This window comes from Podarcis cretensis (assembly GCF_951804945.1).
Source record: "Podarcis cretensis genome assembly, chromosome: 2".
Classification (NCBI taxonomy): Eukaryota; Metazoa; Chordata; class Lepidosauria; order Squamata; family Lacertidae; genus Podarcis; species Podarcis cretensis.
Genome location: NC_137171.1, coordinates 50,164,942 through 50,186,390, shown reverse-complemented (window position 1 = coordinate 50,186,390; position 21,449 = coordinate 50,164,942). Strand labels below are relative to the sequence as shown.

The window sequence follows — 21,449 nt, the reverse complement described above, 5'->3', positions numbered from 1 at the left end:
CTAATACAAGATTGCTTTTATCATTATAAGTCTTAGTTTTTAAATGTTGTACAAACCATCTGGTGAATCTAGCACACTTGATGTATACTTTCTATTTTTCTGTTAGTCTCATCTTACTGCTACATTACAAGGAACATTATGCATGTTATTGGATTGGTTGGATTTTGTAGGGCCACACTTACTCTACAGGGAGCTGACTTCAGGCACCAGACCCATTGACAGAACAACTTTGCTTTACAATGATTTCTTCAAATGTGACATGAAGGCTGGCAACATCAACCCCACCATATGGGAATCTCTTGCAGATGACTACTGTGCCTGGAGACAGTCAGGTCGTGCTTCCATAGCAGTGACCAGAAGAGAACTGCTGGGAGAAGCGCAGAGAGTAGAAACATCAAAGTGCATCAGCAGTAGCACAACTGGACTCCTTCATCTGCCATATCTCCCGTGTTGGTCTCTACAGCCACAGCAGGCGCTGTAACCTTCCAAAAGTTTGACTTTAACCCCAAAGGTGCCCTCCTCCATTGTCTCCTGAGACAGACGGATGCCAACAACTATCCAACAGCACTAAGTTGTGCAATAGTCACACAAACAGGAATTGCATGAGTGGTTTTTAAAATGTAAATAGCAACTACAGCCCACTTCCCCAATCCAGACTGAGGTTGTGGGTGGGAGAGAGAGGGGCTTGAATGCTTTATGATTCCAATCCAAATTGGGGAGCCTGCATCTGCTATTTGTACTGGAAGGAAAGCTTCCATCAAGTTTAACTTACAACTTTATCAGTGAAAATAACAGAGGTGTGGGTCCTATCCTGGAGCAGTAAATCAGTAAAGCCCCTCCACCCTCCACCAAGGTGCCAGTTGGGTCGTTCATTGGGTTGCTCATTGACACTAGATTTACTGCTGTTTACAGTTGCAAAATATTTTATGCCACTGCTGATTTTATGTATGGTGTTGCATTTAACTTGGCCCTTCAGAATTAGTCATATCCACAAGGGAAACATATGAGAGTGGCATTCCTCTTTATGATTAAGCCCACAGTAACCACACACAACCAACTTTATTTTTTGTACAGTTTGCCACCTGTTCCCCATCAGAATCACACACACACCCAAGGAGGTCAAAGAAAGAGCTGGTGGTCATACCTAGAAGACTCTCAAAGCCTAGAGGATTAATTTCCTTTCTCATGTGACATCATAGCAAGCAAGGTTATTTCAGGAGATGGTAAGTGCTGTTTTGAGTAATTGACATGGATCTGAGTTCCTTCAGTTGGGGGTTTTGATGGGCCCAAGGGAAAATAAATTCAGAACTTTAAAGCTATTTAACAGCATTTTTCACAACCAGCTGCTATATCCTAGGAGGATAGTTTTACAGTCCAAAAGGCACCAGCAATTAACAACCAAAGCTGCAGAAGAGATGCAGTCCATTAGCACAGAAAGAAGCTGGATTAGCGTGCACTGCTTACTGCAAAGATTTAATACAGATAACATTGCAGTACTTGAATGAAGTTGAATGGTGCCACTGCATGATAGGTTAGCTAAAACAAAACAAAAACTTGTGCCAAATGTTCATCTCATCCAGGATTTTATAATGACAGCAGCCCAGTAAATGGTTTTAAAACACTATTATAGTCTTGAGTACACTTTATAAAGGTCTGATATTGTACGATGCTAGAGCTTCCACTACAAATTGATTATAGCAATTCGATTTTTCTAGGACCGTGTTGCTCATACAAAACAAGTGATTTATCTTCTTGAAAACAGCAGAAGTTCACAGTTGGAATTACAGCGAAGAGCAAGCCGAAAAGAATTCTTGCACTCACATGGATGGCACTGCAAATGCAAGCTGCTGCAGAATTTCATACTGCTTCCCTTTCCTCCATAGTACACTGAGGTGAGTCCCTTTCTTGATACCATCTACCTTGATGGTTACTTGATGGTGCTGGGGTGCTTTTTTGGGGAAGACATCTCATTGGATTTCATTTCATATCAGGGTAAATTGACCTATAATCATGCTTAAAATGGGAAGACTCAGATGATATGTAGTCAGCAATATAGCTATGTAATAATTGTAAAAAAAATCTATAGAACATTGGCTGACATTTTAATTTCTCGTCACCAATGGCAACTTTTTACCTGCAAGGAGCCCAATATCAGAATAGATTTAATTTAAGTGCTGCTGTCAGTGTTCTAGAGCAACAAAAGGGACAAAACTTGAAACAGTCCAGAGTCCCAATCAGTTTACTGGGGTTACTCCCAAGTAAGCATGTGTAGGATTGCAGCCTCAGCCAATATGTTTGTATATATCTCAAACATTCATTTCCTATTTGATTCTTGCTTTATACATTATTAGTAAACCTCATAGTGATGAAAGCACTGCCTTTAGTGCAGACTTCATTTCAAACAGGTTCTGGCTAAGGTAAAATGACCATATTTATTCATCAGTATGTCAAAAGGACTTTGTAAACTCTGGGAGGGATAGCTTACTCACCTTATTTTTACATTTTACATGTCAAGCAATTGATTCAAGAAATTATCATCTTTTTAATGAATTTTATGACAACGTCCTGAAATACAATGTCTTGGCTGCTAAACTTCCTTTAAATATGTAGAATAGAACTGTTTTCCTATTGCCAGATAATATCAAACCAAACTCTAATCTTTTTCAAACAAAAGGAAAGAAATCTTAGTTTATGGAGTATAGTTTCTATTTTTCCATTTATCACTTGCTTTTTAAAGCTTCTAAATTAAGTTTGTATCTAAATACACTAATAAGGATTTCACTTGTGCACTTTAATAGGACACTACTGCACTGACTGGGGCTTACTTATGAGTAAATGTGGTTAGGCTCAAGCAGTTATGCAGCAACTACTTCCGTCCAGCAAGCATTGAGTAAACCCAACAGTTTTAAGAATGAGGCTATTTCCAGTTATCCCAAGAGAGGCATATTCCACCAAACAGGAACTACATTTATGGCAAAACAGTATTTACAGGAGGAGACTAGCTTTGTAATTCAAGAACAAAATGTAAAAATACCCCTCAACTGGAATTCCGGAAGCTAGCAGCAAAACAAAGCAAAATTTCCACACTGCTGAATCAAGCAGGAGAGAAAAAGCAGTACGTAGTTATAAAGGAGAAAGGTGCTTTAAATTATGATTTCTTTCAGATTGCTACTATAGTTCTTTTTTTAAAAAAAATATACATAAAAGTATACAAGCTGGTAGAACTTTGCAGGGTCTCTTACCATCTGACAAGTCAATTAGTCCAAGGTAGTGCAAAAGTTTCAGAGAGGAGCAAATCACCACCACAATTCCTAAAGTCTGGAGCCCTTCAGACTCGCCTTTGCTCCACATCCTTTAAGATAACACACAAATAGTAGCCTCCGGCGTGCTAGCAAAACAGCAGGCAGGGATTGAAAGCAGGGGGAAATTCAGCTGTTTGAAGCTTTTCTTCCTGCTGCTGGGTAAGTGCATGGCTCATTTTCTCTCTTTCGTTCTCTCCGTCTCTCCTTGTGCGTGAGTGTGATTCTCACTCTTTTCCTTTTCCTGAGTTTCCTGTTCCTCCGCCTTTCCCCACCCCACACTCTCGCAGTCCTGCTCTTTTCTACATTTTAACAGTAATGTATGATTTAGTTTCTCCACCTCCCCCCCCATCCTTCTCTCTCTTGAGGGCAATTGTCTCTACAGTTTATCCCCCTCATTTACAACTTAACACCATGTTGCTAACCTCAGCAGCAGCATCTGTGGGTCACTTATCTTGCACTTGGGATCGTTTGATCAACTCCAGCCAAATGATGCTTCTTCTGATTGCTTTGGTTGGTTTGTACAATAAGGGGGGGGGGGTAGATACTGAAGGAAATGATAAAGGATCTTAATTTCGCTCTTTCCCCACATTATGATCTTTGTTTTCTAATCATCAAGGCTTCCTCCAAGAATTGCTCAGCATGTCCAATCTGTAAGTGGGACTACAGGTCCTCTATCCTAATCTATTCAAAAGGAAACACTATATTTACTTTTTGTGGTTAGCCATTGTCTTCTGTATAAGAGACCTGAGAATGGGCTAGCAGCTCTACAGTAAAAGACTGATTTAGATTATGCGTATCCATGAAATTTCAAGACCAGGAAGAGCCAAAGTTTCATATACAGTGGTACCTCAGGTTACAAACTCTTCAGGTTACAAATGCTTTGGGTTACAAACTCCACTAATCCGGAAGTAGTTGCTCCGAGTTGTGAGCTTTGCCCCAGGATGAGAATGGAAATCGCGCAGCGGCAGCGGAAGGCCCCATTAGCAAATGTGCACCTCAGGTTAAGAACAGTTTCGGGTTAAGAACGGACCTCCAGAACGAATTAATTTCATACCTGAGGTACCACTGTAGCCACCATTGCATACAGTGATAGCATCTTGTACTTAAGATGTAAGACCCAGATTCAAATGTTCAGTCACTAAACCTAGGTTCAAACTAGATGCAACACACACTCCTGTTTCTCTTTCTCCTGACTTCTTAGAAGTGGCCTTAAGGGGCTAGCAGTTTGAGAGGAAGAAAGTTTGGTTTGCACTAGCTGTTTTTCTGCTCAAAACTGCAGCCAGGCTGCATTTCTCCTGATATAGGGGAAATCTGGTTATTGCTTTCTCGCCCTGCCCCCCACCCCAGCATGCCTAGATATAGAAGTATCTAGAGGTGCATAAGCAGGTGGAGGGAAATGGGTTAAGCAGGTGATCTTCCATCTCACTGCTTTACTTAAACTTGGTAGTGTCCTCTAGGGATGCTTCAGGTTTTTGTTTTTTTAATGCAACCATTTGTCAGACGTACTTTGGTCCTTAGGTCCGTTTCATATTTTACCAGGCAGACAGTCTTTTCTTAACTTTAATTTTTAAAAGATGCTCCCTGAATATCATATGGAAGAGACTAGTAATTTCTGAAGGGAATATGTACAGTGGTACCTCGAGTTACAAATGCCTCAGGTTACAAACGCTTCAGGTTACAAACTCCACTAACCTGGAAGAGTTACCTCGAGTTGAGAACTTTGCCGCAGGATGAGAACGGAAATCGTATGCCAGCGGCGCAGCGGCAGGAAGAGGCCCCATTAGCAAAAGCACGCCTCTAGTTAAGAACAGTTTCAGGTTAAGAATGGACCTCCATAAGGAATTAAGTTCGTAACTAGAGGTACCACTGTACTTCTGTAAACATATAGGACACACTGTAGAGCCACAACTGGTGTTGACATTCTGCCCCCACCCCGCTTTTAGGGGCATGCTCACTTTAACCAGCCTTCACCAACCTGGTTCCTTCCAAATGTCTTGGACTAGAACTACCATCAGCCCTGGCTAGCATGACCAATAGTCAGGGATTATGGAAGCTGTCCAAAACTTCTGTAAGGTATGAGGTTGGAGAAGGCTGCTTTACTCAAACTATGTCCACGTGCAGAAAACTAGTAACTACTTCACAGTGTTACTGCAGTGATAAATGAGGTATTAATTACAAAGGACCTTGTACACTGAAAAAAACTTTTGGTGGTGAATAATAAAGAGTACTGTGAAGAGAAAAATATTTCTAAGACGATATAGAGACACTATTTCACACAACTAAGCTCTCATGTAATGTGGCTTTCCCTATTTCCCATCATTCCCGAACTCTGGCAATTCTGACTAGGGCTGATGGGTATTAGAATGAAAAATAGCTGGAGGGCATCAGGTCTCTTTACACATGTAAGAGATGGTCATGTGGAATTCTGAAATCACATGCGTCAGTAATATATATATATATATATTGCATAAGCTCTTTATTGAATATATACACAACTTTTTCCTATTGTATTATTATTTTTATTATTTATTAAATTTGGCAGTTCACAGCACTTGGCACACTTTTTGGATTCCAACTCCCAAAACATCAGCCAGCACAGGCAATGACAGGAGGCACAGTCCAACAACACCTGAAGGACACAGGTTTCTATCCTTGAACATGATTTTTTATTTCTGAGTAACCTTTCTCCTGCTTTCACAGTATTGCTGTTGTCTGTCAAATCCCCAATTTCACATGGGAGGGTTCAGTGCTTCTTTTTTTTTGGGGGGGGGATTCGAGTGTATGCAATACTGGCACTCTCCCCCCCCCTCCATGTGGCACTTACGGTAACAACTTCATGGTGAGTACTGGCACCTTTTTTCTATAAAAAAAGCACTGGGAGGATTCATATTCTATGAATACAAATATAGAAGATAGCTGTGTAACAAAATTCATATTGCATAGCAGGGTGGGGGTTTCACTGCCACTGAGTATCATTCTGAAACAACCTTTTGGGCTTCCTTAAAAAAAGTGGTGGCACTTATCCCAGACGGAGGCAACAAGATTGCTAGAACACCAAGTGCCACCTAATGCAGTAACATACTCAAGCCACAATGAACCTGCTTGCTCAAGAGCAGTCCTAAAGCAAATCCATTGATTTCAATAAGATTCTTGAGTATGTTGGCTTCCAACTTCAGCCACTCAGATGCCTCACATAAGAAATAATAGGCACAGTCATTTTCATTGCATTGGCATAAAAATATATCTGGCACTGTGTAGCATGCAGATTTTTAAAAGCGTAGTTCCTTCCAGATAGAGGAAAGGAGTAAGAAATGAATCACATTTGTCAGCTGTGTGGTAGATTTTGCATTCTGTTTTCTACCATTATTACTCCCATCTAGTAACTTGTATACAGTTGTAAAGACAGGCCCTTTCCCCAGCATATGTCTGGAGACAGACATGGGTTTTTTTAGAACCTGGAAGGTGGCATGGTATTGCTTGTAATAGCCCACTAGAATTAGAAGGATCTGTCAATTTTGTTTCTTTCAGGTTTTTGGTTTTCCAATCTTAAATTCAGTTATTCACATTTCTGCAGCAATTTGTGTATTTATTTTAAAAAGGTTCTTACAAAAATTCGTCAGCATTTTAGTGAGAATTTATTCTAATGAACACATTTTTATCTGCAGTTTTGAATGTACACATTTTCGTAAAAGATTCTTCTATTTCTGTATGTTATTTTCCCCAATATGTTCACTTTTATACAGAGTTTCCCTTCACATATACATTTTTGTAAACACGGTTTGGCTGGGGAACTGCACTGCAATATTCAGATAAAGTGTGGATTTCAAAGGATGGCTATGTTCCAGTTGTATTGTTTCAGAAAGTGTGAATTTGGTAGATTAGGCTTTAAATGTGAACTGACTTGGATTTCTTTCCCATCCCGAACAGCCACTCAGTTTTTCTTAACCACTACTGAAGGGAAGGTGTTGTGTCTTCTAGATGTTGTTGGACTCTGACTCCCAGTATCCCTGCTGGTGGGGGCTGATGGGAGCTGGAGTCCAATAACCCACAGGGGCACACATTTATTTCCTCTGCACTACTGTCTCTGGTTAAAAAGGTTTCTGCAACGTTTCAAAAACATGACCAGTGACTGTCATGGGACAAAATAAATTAGCAGGTTCACCATGGAAGCAACGCAGACCATCTTCCAATTTCTTAAAATGTGTCTGCCTGCAGTTTCTATGGGGGATCAAGCTCTATTTTTTGAAAAAGGAATAAAATGGCTCTGCTGGTTTTCTAATAGGATTATTTAGGTTCCCTCTGAGGAGTTACAGAAATGAGTAATTTATTTGATACTCCAACTTCAGTAATCAAATCCTCTGTGGCTGCTGCCAGTGTTTCCTCCAGCAGTGTTGGTTCACGTTTGCAAGAGTCACTCTAGTTATCCAGTGCTCTGATTTGATCGCTCTTGGTAGGAGCAATCAATATGGATGGACTTCCTGCACTGGTTGATGTTCTTAAGCTTTTAACTACCAAAAAATATATTTCTTTATGTATACTCATCTATACTCAAAGTTACATATTATTAAATTTTATTTCTGTTTTGACATCAGTTAAAAAGCTGTCTAAACAAAGAAAGAAACAAATGATAATTTGCATGTTTATGCAGATTCTAGTGTGCATTGTTTCACATTCACTTGAAAACACAGAGATATGCTAATTTTATATAGCACATCTGTTCCCATATATAAATGAAAATAAATATTTGCAAATCTACTTAAACACACACACTATATTAATATCTGAACGTTTTTGAATGGGAAGGAAAAAGGCATCTTAACTAGGATTGTCGGGCTGGCTTTCTAGTTTCCACCGGCTTCCTCAGTCAAAGCTCTTAACAACTTGAGTCATATATTCACTACACTGCTCAGAAAGACATATTGTGCTGTTGAACAGGAAACAATATGCCCAGTAGTGATGTTAATCTACAATATATATTTTTAAAAGGACATGCTTAACTTTTTATATCTGCCCCAGTCTATTTGCAGAGATCTAGCACTGGGAGGAGCCTGGGTTGAAATAATAAAGAGTTAAATTCTCATCTTTAGGAATAAGTGTGGAGAAGGAGTTTCAGCCTGAGTCCCAGCAGTTATCTTCAAAAATGAGACAAGAGAACTGCTTAATGTTCAGAAGGAGAAAAATATGTTTGGCAGTTCTACACATATCCACCTCATAGATAAAGTTTTGAAGTCTTCAGATGAATGGAAAACAATGTACACTAGGATCGTTATGACTATTTGAATGAAAAAGTTGAGACCTTCCATTAACTAAAGGGAAGTGTTGTTCCCAGTGACATTCTATCCCAGGAACATGGAAAGAGCAGCTGAGTCCAATGAAGCTTTTATTGTTGCTGTTCAAAAAAGAAAAAGAGGCAATGCAAAAAATGTTGCCCCCCCCCCATTAATCCAGTCATCGGGGGCATTTGCACCCCACACCAAGAAATTAACAAAATTCCTTATAATTTTACAAATACTTCAGGCAAGCACTAATTGTTTCATCAGACTTTAGTTTACTTCTTGGCTATATGTTCAGACATGATGCTTAGCTAGTGCTTTTTTCCCTAGAATGAAGTTGTTACAGCAAGTGTCACACTTTTTAACTACAAAAAAAGAGGTGCCAGTACTGCGTACCTTTGAGTGCCACCTTTAAAAAAAGCACTGTGCTTAACTATGATTAAGACAAACAAAGCAGTCGTGTGCATGTCTACTCAGTAGTAAGCTCTGCTGCCTTCAACAGGACTTACTCTCGGGTGTGTATGGGATTGTACCCCATTCTAGAATGTTGTGTTCAGCCAGTATGGCATGTGCTGCACCTTAAGCTCCCTGAAGTCTCATCATACTCCCTTAACTTCCTCTTGTTGGATTCAGTGCTTATTGAAATGGAATACAGTGGACGCTCGGGTTGCGAACGCGATCCATGCGGGATGCACGTTCGCAACCCGCAGCGTTCGCAACCCACAGTGGGTTGCAATTCGGCGCTTCTGCGCATGCACGACCGCCAAAACCCGGAAGTAACCCGTTCCTGTACTTCCGGGTTTCAGCGGTCCGTAACCCAAAATAATGCAACCTGAAGCGTCTGTAATCCGAGGTATGACTGTACCTTTGTCTGGATCAGGCCCAATATTTTCACATCCTCAGTGATTCAGAATGAAATGCAGCCGTATGAGCTGCCAGCCAAGAATTATTCATAAATACTATGCAGTGACTATTTTTGAATAACTACCAACCTCTTCATAGGGAAAAGCAGAGTTTCACTGCATAAATTATTCATTCTGAATAACACTGTTTTCTATTCAGCTTCCCGATCTTGGGGCCATCATCTCTTTCCTTCTTGTTCTCCTAGACATGAATTTTATGTATGTATCTGTTCAGAAAAGTTACCAAAAATGGGATGGGAGGAAATTTGATGGGATCCCACAATGGTTTTCTCTGAAGAGTTCTTTACTTCACAGGCATCTCCAATAGATTGGTCTGATAATAAAAGGTAAAAGGCATCCCCTGTTGTTGTGTCATCCTTTTCCCCCTTTGTCCTAGGATGTCCAAGTGTTGTTGGATTACAGCATCCACCATCCCTGGCCGTTGGTTATGCTGCCTTGGACTGATGGGAGTGAGGACTCCAACAACATTTGAAGGCTACAAGTTTCTCATTTCTGCCTTAATCCTTAGATTTTACATATACTCTCTTGCTTACTCAGTTTTCCAATCCCAGCAAAATATTAACCTGTGTCAGAACAGATCCCATTTGTTGCCTGAGAGATATGTAGTTGTCATTATCTGATAATTTGAACACAATACTGGAGTAAATATAGCTCTAACTCAAGAATGTCCTGATGTGCACAAACATAACCTTCTGCCATATAAGTAAGTGGTTTCTAATGTGGACAAGTATACATCTAACCATGTGTTTTATTGTCTCCTGTCCCTATTAGCTTATTAATAGGGACATTAATCTAACAAAGGATGCTTGACTGGTGGGTCCAGAATGTGGTTAATATTCCACTGTGTGTGGCAGTGCTGTGGCCACTCCTAAAGAAACTGGCTCTTGGCCCCATGGCTGGAAATAACTACTGACCAGTCACATATACATCCTTTGGGCTGAAGGTGGTGGAAAGAGTAGTGATGTGACAGCTCAAACATTATTGGGTAGCACATATTATTTATATCTAGCACAATCTGGGTTCAGGCCTGGCCATGGGATTGAATTGGCCTTGGCCACCCTGATATATGCCCTTTACAGGGAGTGAGACCTAGCTCCTGCTTCTTGATCTGTCTGCAGTTTTCAATACCATTGAGGATGGAATCCTCCTGTACCAGCTCTGTGGAATTGTGCTACAGTGGTTCCAGTCCCAGCTTTAGAACCAAATGTAGAGAGTAGCTTTGTGAGAGTGCTTTTTGGCCAGTTACACTATGGGGTACTACAGGGCACTGTTTTATTCCCAATATATTTAATACCTACATGAAGCCACTGGAGTGGTTATTACGGGTTGGGGGGGGGCAGGTGCCATTAGTACACTGATAACAGTCAGCACAGTTTCTACATAACAACTGAATCAGGAGGATCTGTGTGGGCCCTGGACTGGTGCTTAGACAGTGGTGGGGTGAATGAAGGAAAATAAGCTGAGCCTGAAGCCTGGCAAAACAGACTCATTATGAGTGAGTGGTTTTAAAGCCTGATAAATTTGTCTATCGCCTCCCCTGTTCCCTTGAAGGATCAGGTTTCCAGTGTGTGTGTGTGTGCTTCTGGATCCAGTTTTGTCACTACATACTGTGAAAGCACCAGTGGCTAGAAGTGCCTTTTAGTAGCTGTTCCTGGTAAAACAGCTTTGTCTACTCCTGGACCAGGAGACAGTAGTTCATTGGGGGGCCCAGTCCTCACTACGAGGGGGCTGCTATAGAAGGGGGAGCTTCTAAGGAATACACAGATCCACAACAGCTATCCAGGGGTACTGGCAACATACAGGTCTCCCATCCACAGACATTTGTCATAATGATGGGCATTTCACAATAGTAACATTTTCCAACCAAAATCACTTTGTGCACCATCTTCAGGTGAGACATTATTCTCAAAAAGGCTTTGAGGCTCTTACTGATGTTCCTTCCCCTCCATATCGCTTCTCCCTGCTGATCTAAATTGTAGCTATACAAAACTTTAAGTTTTAATGGTTAAACCCTGCTGTTTGAAGAACACTCAAGTGCAAGAAATAAAGTAAATCCAAACATTTCTTGCAAAGTTTGAGGAGACTAAAAAATGAGTAACTCCACTTTAATTGGTTTTAACACCAGCAAAAGAGGGGGAGGGGGAGCTTTTAAGCAATACTCCAGTGCAGGTACTTCTAATTATATACTAAAGTTTTAAGCTCCCAGATGAATTGACAGAATGTATTTCTGCCAGTAGTGGGGGGAAGCATACGAGAAGTTTTAACATGTTTTTAAAAATGCCAGCTCTTCAGTTCATTATGGTAGTTGGTACACACTGAAAGAAGGCAGTAATTTAGACTAGCATGTATACCTATGAAAGCATCTTACAGACAATTATGGCAAGATAGAGAAATAGTCTGACCTGGTGTCACACAGTTTTGCGTGTTTCCAATGTTAGGAATCCCAGAAAAATTCTGTGGATAAAGGGTGTAAACTCCATTTACATATAGGCTCAACAGATGAATAGTTTTGCTTGCACTCAGTGAGGGCTACCATTCCCTCAAGAATGCTCTTTAGAATGCCATTGTATTATGATATAGCATCTTTCTAAGGCACTCTAGGGAATTTAAAATGGTGACTTGCTCATCCCTGAAAATGACTGGCACCAGGAGTGCCAGCCTGAATAAAATATCGCTGGGGGAGGGGGATGGCTCAGATAAGCCCCACCCCACTTAATTAATCACATGATGCAATGCATGCACACTATTTGAATGACAATGTTCATCAACTTTTGGGTGGCCCAGCCCCCTCGCATATTTGGGGGGGGGGCAAAGCACCCTTGTCTCCTATGACTGGCACTCTATAAACAGGGCTGTTGCCGCTGCTTTTCTAAGGTGGAGCATTTGCACTCAGCCCAACATTTCAATGTAGACTTTTTTCTGGGACTGCTAACATTAGACACAGAGAAAGTTGCCTTATACCACATCAGACTAATTGTGAACTAGCCCAGTATTATTCACTCTATCTGGCAGATGCTAAGGTCTTGGGCAGATGCTGTTGAAATCATTCATTATCTGTTCTGGACATGCCAGAGATTGCACCTGGAGCCTTCTGCATGCAAATAATGCACTCTTCCATTGAGCTACGGTTCCCTTCCCCATGAATGCCAAGATTCATCAAATTTTGGACATCCATTGTAACCAGGGTTGGACAAATCTGTCAATTTTAGTTTCTTCTTAGTTTCTCATTTTTTAAGTCTTAAATTCTCCACAATTCTGCATCTGTTTGTGATTTAAAATAAAATGTTCTCAGGAAAATTCATCAGCACTTGGATGCAATTTTGTTTGAATTCACACAGTCCCCTAATAGAATGCATTTTTGTATGTTCTTTTCATTAATATATACACTTTTAAGTATACGTTCCTCTAATTTACACCGTTTTTGAGTCACTGGTTATTTGGAGAACAGCATTGTAAAATCTGGAAAGGTAAGCATTTTGAATTATAGCTGTGTTTCAGTTTGCATCTGTTTCAGAAATTGCACAACTAGAGAGCTTTGCATTAAATTGTGAACTGAACTGAATTCCCCCCCCCCATTCCTAAGTGTAACAAAGCATTGCCCTATTGACTTGTTTCACTGGTAGATGGGTCTTATGTGAAAGATACCTATATACAAACTACAACTACTATTTATGAGCAGCAACGGTCAAATTATTAGCAATAGCTGAGAGCTAACTCAGAAGCAGAGTTCTTTATTCATGTAACGTTTGCACAAAGCCTCAAGTGAGAATTCTGTTTGCAGCTATTCTGCTTCCTTGTGGTCTCATGCTCCCTTGCACTGAATATGGAGGATGCTGTCTTTGAAAAAGTTGTTGTTTGTTAGTTTACTCCACAGCCATCCGTACTGCTTCTTTCAAACAGCATTAAACCGTGACTGGATTTTCCAGAAATGATTTAAGACCTGACTATTACTACTTGCCTTTTCATCAGTGGCTCCAGCAGTAGACTGCTGTTTATCATGCATTCCAAATGCCACCAGTACAAAAGGAACAGCTTTGGCGTCTTTCTCTGTTGCTTTATGTATATGCTGACAGAGTTGTAAAGTATAACTAGTATAATGCACAATAGCAATTATAAGCAATAAGTGATATTCAAGGGGAAAATACTCAAAACTGGTACTAATAGTGAGAACTCTTTCTTGCTGGACTAATATAACCACTTTCACTATCATCTTCTTCATCAACCACAACGAAAGCAGTTTTGAATTATAGTGCTGTTTTTGGAGACATGTACAAAACCTGACTTTCAAGCTCAATGAAAGGCAAGCAGCAGTGAGGACAGACAAGCATCACTTAAAAGCATATGCCACAATTCATGTGCTACAATTGAAAAGGGATTCATCTCGTGCTAGAAGTGACATGCTGCAAGCCTCGGGTTTAGATCTGAGTGTATGACCGTTTATATACCCAGGCCATTTAGGACAATGGTAGACATTTCTCCCCCATGTCGAGGGCTAATTTCCCACAGGGGTAAACTTCCAGGAACTGTATGCCAGCAGTGGGCAGAGCCAGGCCTGTAAATGAAGGGAACCAGAGACAAATGTCTTCTAGGTCAGTGTTTCCCAACCTTGGGCCTCCAACTGTTTTTGAACTACAATTCCTATCATCCCTGACCACTGGTCTTGTTAGCTAGGGATGATGGGAGTGGTAGGCCAAAAACATCTGGAGGCCCAAGGTTGGGAAACACTGTTCTAGGTCAACTAACTTGGAATAAAGACTGCCCTGCCTCACTTTCACTATGGCTACCTCAGACTGGAACTCCTAGTACAGTGGTACCTTGTGTTAAATTTAATTCGTTCTGGAGGTCCGTTCTTAACCTGAAACTGTTCTTAACCTGAGGTACCACTTTAGCTAATGGGGCCTCCCGCTGCTGCTGCACTGCCACTGCGCGATTTCTGTTCTCATCCTAAAGCAAAGTTCTTAATCCGAGAGGAGTCTGTAACCTGAAGCATCTGTAATCTGAAGTGTCTGTAACCCGAGGTACCACTGTACAGATAATTACATATATTTATCACAACAAATCAATATAGCTACTACTCAGGAAAGCAAGAGGAATCAATTCCTTTTTTACTTTAGTGTGATACACAGCCAAACAAAGCCAATAAAAATAAGGAGGGAATGAACAAGAAGGAAGGAATTATGATAGGAGGTAAGAATCAGGTGGCTTTACAGGGGGACACATAAAATAAGATTGCAGGTTCTGCAGCTGTGGATTAGGGCTTTCAATGCTTACCATCAGTACTTCGAAACCAGTCAAGAAATGAATTAGTTAAATTTTTTATACCACTTAGTATAATAAAAAAATCTCCAAGCAACTAATGACAATGGAACAGAATGGGGATTATATCTTCCCCAGGCAGCATACCAGTTATCACTACATTTTGAATCGTTTCCAGACCCTTTTTGAAAGCAGCCCCATGTAGAGTACATTACAATAATCTGATCTGGATGCTACAGAAACATGTCTGACCACAGGCCAGTTTTCTCCAGGAAAGGAGTCAGCTGGTACACCAGCTGAACTTGATGAAAATTGCTCCTGGCTACTGATACCATCTGGGCACTCAAGTAGTGACAGATCCAGGAGCACTACTGTGAATTGCACTTGCAAGGAGAAATGCAGCCCCCATGCAAAATAGGCTGTGTACTTAACAAAAGAAATCCCAGCCAATAGTCTTGTCTTGTCTTGATTAAGCTCCACTTTGTTCAACCACATCATGTCCATCACTGAATTCACGCACTGATTCATTATTCAATACTACTAAATAGATCATTTTTGTAGAATTATCTTTCCCTTTTACATTACTGTTTCCAAAAGTTTGTGGATTTGGAATATTCTGTAAGCACAGATTTTCCACTGAGTTTTCCATGGCAATACCAACAGCATTTTGTTGATTTGCAACATAGCAACGTGCAGGAATCATTTAAATGATCCCATACAAAACACTTCATCTTCTATTTGTCAGCACTTGAATTTCATTAGCCATCAAGCTGCCAATTTATCAAATGTTGCTAACTATTAGGCTATTTCTGCACACATTGTTTCATATTTGATCATAAGAGGGAGTCCAAGAATACGTCTCAAAAAGCTGGAGTGAATCTTTTTTATATCACTGTTATATGCTTGGACCCATAGCGGGATACCATAGAATATCTGGGATTGCACTTTTGCTTGAAATATCTGATTGGCCGCAGGAATAAATTGATTACCTTTCTGATAATAAAAACGGGCAACTGCTGATGAGATGCACTTTGCCTGTTTTATGGCATTTGTGCGATGGGTTGCCCACGCTAAGTTGCTCTGGAATAAGATTCCCAGATATCTATGGATTTTCACTTGTTGGATTTCTTGCCCTCTTATTTTCCATTTCTCTAATTTCCAACCATTCGAGAAGACCAAAATTTTTGTCTTCTCATAATTTATAGAGAGTTTGTTACATTCGCAGTAAAGGATCAGTGAAGATATAAGACGTTTCAGACCCAAGCTCGTTAGTGATAGTAAGACAGCATCGTCTGCGTATAATAAGAGAGGAACTGGTTTCTGATTGAGTTTAGGGGCATGTGATTCTATTTTTTGAAGGTAATCTGGCAAGTCTGATAAAAATAAATTAAATAGAAAGGGGGCAAGAATACACCCTTGTTTTACCCCTTTCGAGTTTGGGATGTCTGAAGAGAGGTGACCTTTGGTGTTAAATTTGACTTGACAGGTATTGGAAGAATGTAGATTTTGCATTAGAATATTTATTTCAGGCAACCTCTCCCAACATGGTGCCCCTAGATGTTTTAGAACAACAATTTCCATTATCACTGGCCATTGACCATGCTGACCAGGACTGGTGGGAGTTATAAGAAATATCTGGAGGCACCAGGCTGAGGAAGCAGTGGCGTAGCGTGGGTTGTCAGTACCCGAGGCAAGGCAAGTAATTCGCGCCCCCTAACCCTGGATTTGTGCCCCCTAACCCTATCCCTAACCCCCAGATGTTGCGCCCGGTGCGGCCGGCCCCACTGCACCCCCCACGCTACGCCACTGTGGGGAAGGATGATAGCTGGAAAATATCCAATATTTGTGACAAAATGTCAGCTCTGCTAATGCAGCAAAGATATACATTATAGAAATCAACAACTTAAAGGTTAGTCTGAAGCATTAACAGGTAGCACAAATCACTATGTGTGCTTCAAAGTTTGCAGCAGCCTTTGCTCTACAGGTATTTTGGACCACAATTCTTAAGAGTGGGCCAAAATACCTGGAGGGCATCAGGCTGGGGAAGGCAGTTGTACAGAACAGGGCTCTAACCCAACAAAACCTCTCTAATGCTATGTTAATTTCAAAATTATCTGTACCTTAGACAACACAATATAAGTCTTGAGGGTACATGGATGTAGGCCTCATGAATGCAATGCAGAATAACCTGCATTGAGCTTCATGAAAGGAAGAAAGGAGAACATGCAATTTGGGGAAGAAATAAGTTCTAAAAAAGCAATTCTGGTGCAAATAGCAGACAAAACGTGTGCACAAAACTTTGGATCCCAGCTGAAATCGTCTCCCTGAGTGATTCTGAAAGACCAGGCTTGTATCCAATGCTAGTCCTACTGAGAGTAGTCCCGCTGGGTATGATTCAACTAAATACTACTCAGAGCAGACATACTGAAATTAATGAACCTAAGTAAGTTATGACCATTAACGTCAATGGGTCTCCTCTCAGTAGGATTAGCACTGAATACAACCCACTGAAGCTAACACACATGGCCAACTTAGGCACATTATTTTCAATGGGTTTACTGTAAGTAGAACTTAGTTAGATACAACCCACTGCATTTGCACTCACTCTTTCCCCACATTAAATTAACATGGGGCAGGAGAAGTGGGATCACAGGCCCTGACAAACACACCTGACCAAGGAGGGCATTCCACAAACGGCCACCCTGTACAGTAGGTTACATTTCAGCCATGAAAAACAACAACCAAGAGTTTTCTTTTCACATAAATATCTCTGTGTTCCCTCCAGGCAAGCAAGAGGCATTATCACAGTTCAAGAACACATTCCAGTCTGGCAAAAACACTCAAGGAAAGCATGGAGCAGGGTTGCCAAGGGGTGTTGCCTCAGAAAGGGAGAATATCAAGGGCCAGACAGAGCCCCAGAGCCTGAGGTTCTCCACTCCAACTACAATGTGTGGCATTTACATATGATGCACATGCCTGTCAATCCACCACAGGGGTACACATGCACACAAGTGTATTTCAGAAACAGAAATCTTTACATAAGAACTCTGCAGTCAAGAAAGTAGGGAGCGCAATAAAGTATGAAGGTGGCAAGCTGAATTTGCCAGCAAAAATAAGTAATTTCATTGACTGTTCAGTGAAAAGGGAAAAATAATTTGTCTACATAATCCTGTTTACTGTAGTAGTAAATATTTCAGTAGGCAACTCTTCCCCATTGGCCATGAAATGATAAACGCATCATATGTAGTTAAGATAATGATTTAAACTGGCAGACATTCCTCATCCTTGATCAGAATGTGCTGCATAGCTCCATATGTAAAGGGAGTTTCAATATTACGATCTGCAAAACCAATAACAAAGAAGAGATTTGTGAAATCCCCTGGCGCAATTCCTTATTGGCATCTAAACGTCAGTACTGCTGATTACTACCTCTAATCCATCTTTGCACTGTGTTTTAGATTTTCTAACTTGAAATGCTATACTTCTCATATTTACAATGCGTCAGACGCTTTTGCACATTCTCATTGCATCATTGAATGGCATCATGAGTTCCTTACTGTTACTAAATAACATGTGTATGCTACTTTAATAGTACAAAACACATGATGCAGTGTGATGATAGATTACATAAGGGGCATGAGAACTATTCTGTTGAGACAGTAGTAACTGTTTGCCTGGTAACTGGAATTTGACAGTAGGCCTATAGACTGCAATTTGCAGAAGCAATGAGTAAAGAAAAATGGTGTGTGGAAAAGCAATAGAATTTGCTGGTTCAGAAAAAGGATTCTAATTTAGCATTAGAATGAAAGCATTAAGCATTTGAATAATTTCAAAGCTATCAATTGCTGAGATATTCACCTCTCTCTCTCTCTGATACACACACACACACAAACTCATACACAATGTGTACAGTATTTTCAATATCCGATTATCATTGCAGTTTGAATGCCAGAGTACCTGGGAAATCATATTTCAAAGTCATTAACTTATCTTTATTCTGTAATAGGAAAAAGGAGAGGAAAAAGAAAATCACCAATGCTTTCTAGCCACCAAGAGTACACACAGCCTCCCAAGCACTTTGAAATATTTCCCTCTCAGAGCTAAGGGGAAAGGATTTCTTAACAGTCCTCACACATATACACACATTCAAAAGTTGAAAACAACCTCCAAACGTGACAGTCCTTTTCATTTCTATTCTGGTTACTTTACTTCTAGAACTCAGATAAGGGTAACATCCCACCCAATCATCATGTTGTCCTACACCATTCATATACTCATACTCATGTGGTGAAGCAGGAGCAGGACTGTGCTGGTGGTCCCACTCCTGAGGCCCCATCTTGGGCTAGCCCTGCCCCCAACATTCACACACTGAGCACAAACATCTGCAAAGAAACACCTATGGGTGAACTCCAGGTAGGGGCTCCTTGCACTCAGGACAGAGTTGCCCAGACTTGCAGTGCTTATGCATGAGAAGCAGCTCACAGGTAGGAGCTCCTTTGCAGGTGTTTGCAAATTGAGACTAGCCAGGTCAGAGCCCTATGCATCAATAATGTTTGAACAGGACTCTAGAAGACACATTATCTGACCACCAAAATTATAATGACCACCAAAATTAGCTACCAACAAAAAAGCAAAATGAGGCACACCCTTGTTCCTATGCAGTTTTTGAAGTCCCACATGTCACGCTTCTGTCTGGCAAGACATTACAAAGAAAACACTCCTAAGCATGTTCTCTCAGAATTAAATATGTTTAGGACTGCACCCAAAGAGGTGTTGGGTTTGGAATTCTTTATTTTCCTCTTCTAGCAATTTGCAAACACATGAGTCAAATAATCTCTGAAAACTACTTTAGATAAAGGCCCAAAAAGTTTACATATGCCCTAATTGACTCATCATATTCAGCACAATATGGATTGATCCAACTTTAAATCCATGAGAGTTATTTTTTCATGTCGCTTTACTGGCCGAGGGAGCTGGCATACAGCTTCCGTGTCATGTGGCCAGCATGACTAAGCCGCTTCTGGCGAACCAGAGCAGCACACAGAAACGCCGTTTACCTTTCTACCGGACCGGTCCCTATTCATCTACTTGCACTTTGACGTGCTTTCGAACTGCCAGGTTGGCAGGAGCAGAGACCAAGCAACGGGAGCCCACCCCGTCATGGGGATTCGAACCGCCAACCTTCTGATCGGAAGTCCTAGGCTCTGTGGTTTAACCCACAGCACCACCTGCGTCCCTTCTCAAGTTACTCATGCCCATTTATTTAATGGGTCTACTCTGAGTAGGACTAACATTTGATATAGCCCACTATGACAATTTAACATTTCTTAAGTCAAACACTGGCGAGCATATAACATTTATTTTTCCTCTCTGTTGTCAATGATTCAGTCGATTTCTTGTAACACCAGGTGATTTAAGCAATGACTAAAATTATATTTAAAGCTGCCAGGAGGTCTAGGGAAATGTCATCTATTTAAAGAAAGAGCCATGTTAAGAAATATTTTGCTTTTACTTGGTTGATCAAAGAGCAGCCATTAATTGAAATGGTACATTCTTTCTAGAGAGGAAGGCAATGTTATTATCACCCAAATAAAAGTTTCACTGCTAGGAAGACATCACAGAGCTGGCCTTAGGGAGTATGTTTTGATGCACAGGAAGGATAGTTGAGTGGGTGATGTTGGTATAATTGCGAGTGCTACAAGGCAAAGACAAAGAAAAATAAAATATAGAAATCCCAGTTCTGGTGCTGCCCACACAAACCCAGAGGTATCAGAAATGTTTATTTATTTCATATAAAATACTCTACAGACCTACTGAAAAGTTCTTCCTGAGGACAACCCTTATCCTTTAGAATCTCATTCACATTGAGGAACTTATTTATTAGTCATTAATAAATGCTGTGTTTGACACAATCCACTGCTCTGCATCTCCCTGCACCAGTCAGGATTGCTCTCTCACTGGAGTCAACAGGGTTTTGCTAGAAAAAGTCATTTCACAATTGTAGACTTTGTGCCACACGCCTGGTGCCTTTTTTGACCTTGAACTGGCAAAAATGTGTTCCCAATTTAAGGCTTCATATTCTGAAAAGAAAAAAAAAAAAACCAGGAGCAGCAGCAACATAGAACTATCAGAATGTTTCAGTCTAGTTTTTTATGGTTTATCAATATCTTACTGGATATTGTGCTCTAGTAGCAAGTCGAGTCTTTTAATAAGTACCTTATATTCACTGAACCTATCTGCAGTAAAAACCCCAGGCTTCAATTATTGTGAGAAAGCACCAGTGAATCCCAACCAGTCTTTTGACCCCCAAAAATAGTTTACTAAAGAGCATTTTGGAAAAGAATGTTGGAAAAGTATGTGGATTACAGTCCTATTTAGCTGCAAATACTTATTTCAAGTAACAAGGGACAGATAGGAAAATCTATCCTTTTTTGCACATGGACAAACTGAGAAATTGTCTACAAAGAGCTGATCTAAAGTAAAAGAGAATTACATAATACTTTGTATGAAATTCACTACAAAAAAATAAGGTGACAACCACTTTTGTTTTTGTTTTTTAACTTACATCCATGGCTCTTCAAACAGCTTTCTGGGAGATTACATGTGTAAAATCACAAAGGTCTAACTCACTTTGTGGACCCACGCATAGTGACTACCACATCAGGGAGTGAAAGCCTAGACAAGGAAAGATGTAA

General features: G+C 40.5%; 1 protein-coding gene and 1 long non-coding RNA gene across 11 annotated transcripts in view; one reads left to right on the top strand and one right to left on the bottom strand.

Annotated features, from left to right (window-relative positions):
• The window catches only part of KCNIP1 (potassium voltage-gated channel interacting protein 1), a 575,203-nt gene that overhangs the window by 60,625 nt on the left and 493,129 nt on the right, over nucleotides 1-21,449 (bottom strand). The window contains exon 1 of one of the 10 annotated variants that reach the window (XM_079964897.1): nucleotides 3,243-3,631. The exons of the other annotated variants lie outside the window; for them this stretch is intronic. Within the exon in view, the coding sequence (XP_079821023.1) occupies nucleotides 3,243-3,351 (109 nt within the window). The 5' untranslated portion in view covers nucleotides 3,352-3,631. Of the gene's footprint in view, nucleotides 1-3,242; nucleotides 3,632-21,449 lie in introns of those variants that run through there. 10 annotated transcript variants of the gene reach the window in all.
• The window catches only part of LOC307209635, a 57,841-nt gene that overhangs the window by 33,354 nt on the left and 3,038 nt on the right, over nucleotides 1-21,449 (top strand). The window contains exons 2-3 of the long non-coding RNA XR_013835671.1: nucleotides 1,075-1,223; nucleotides 1,716-1,892. This is a non-coding gene — a long non-coding RNA (uncharacterized lncRNA). The remainder of the gene's footprint in view (nucleotides 1-1,074; nucleotides 1,224-1,715; nucleotides 1,893-21,449) is intronic.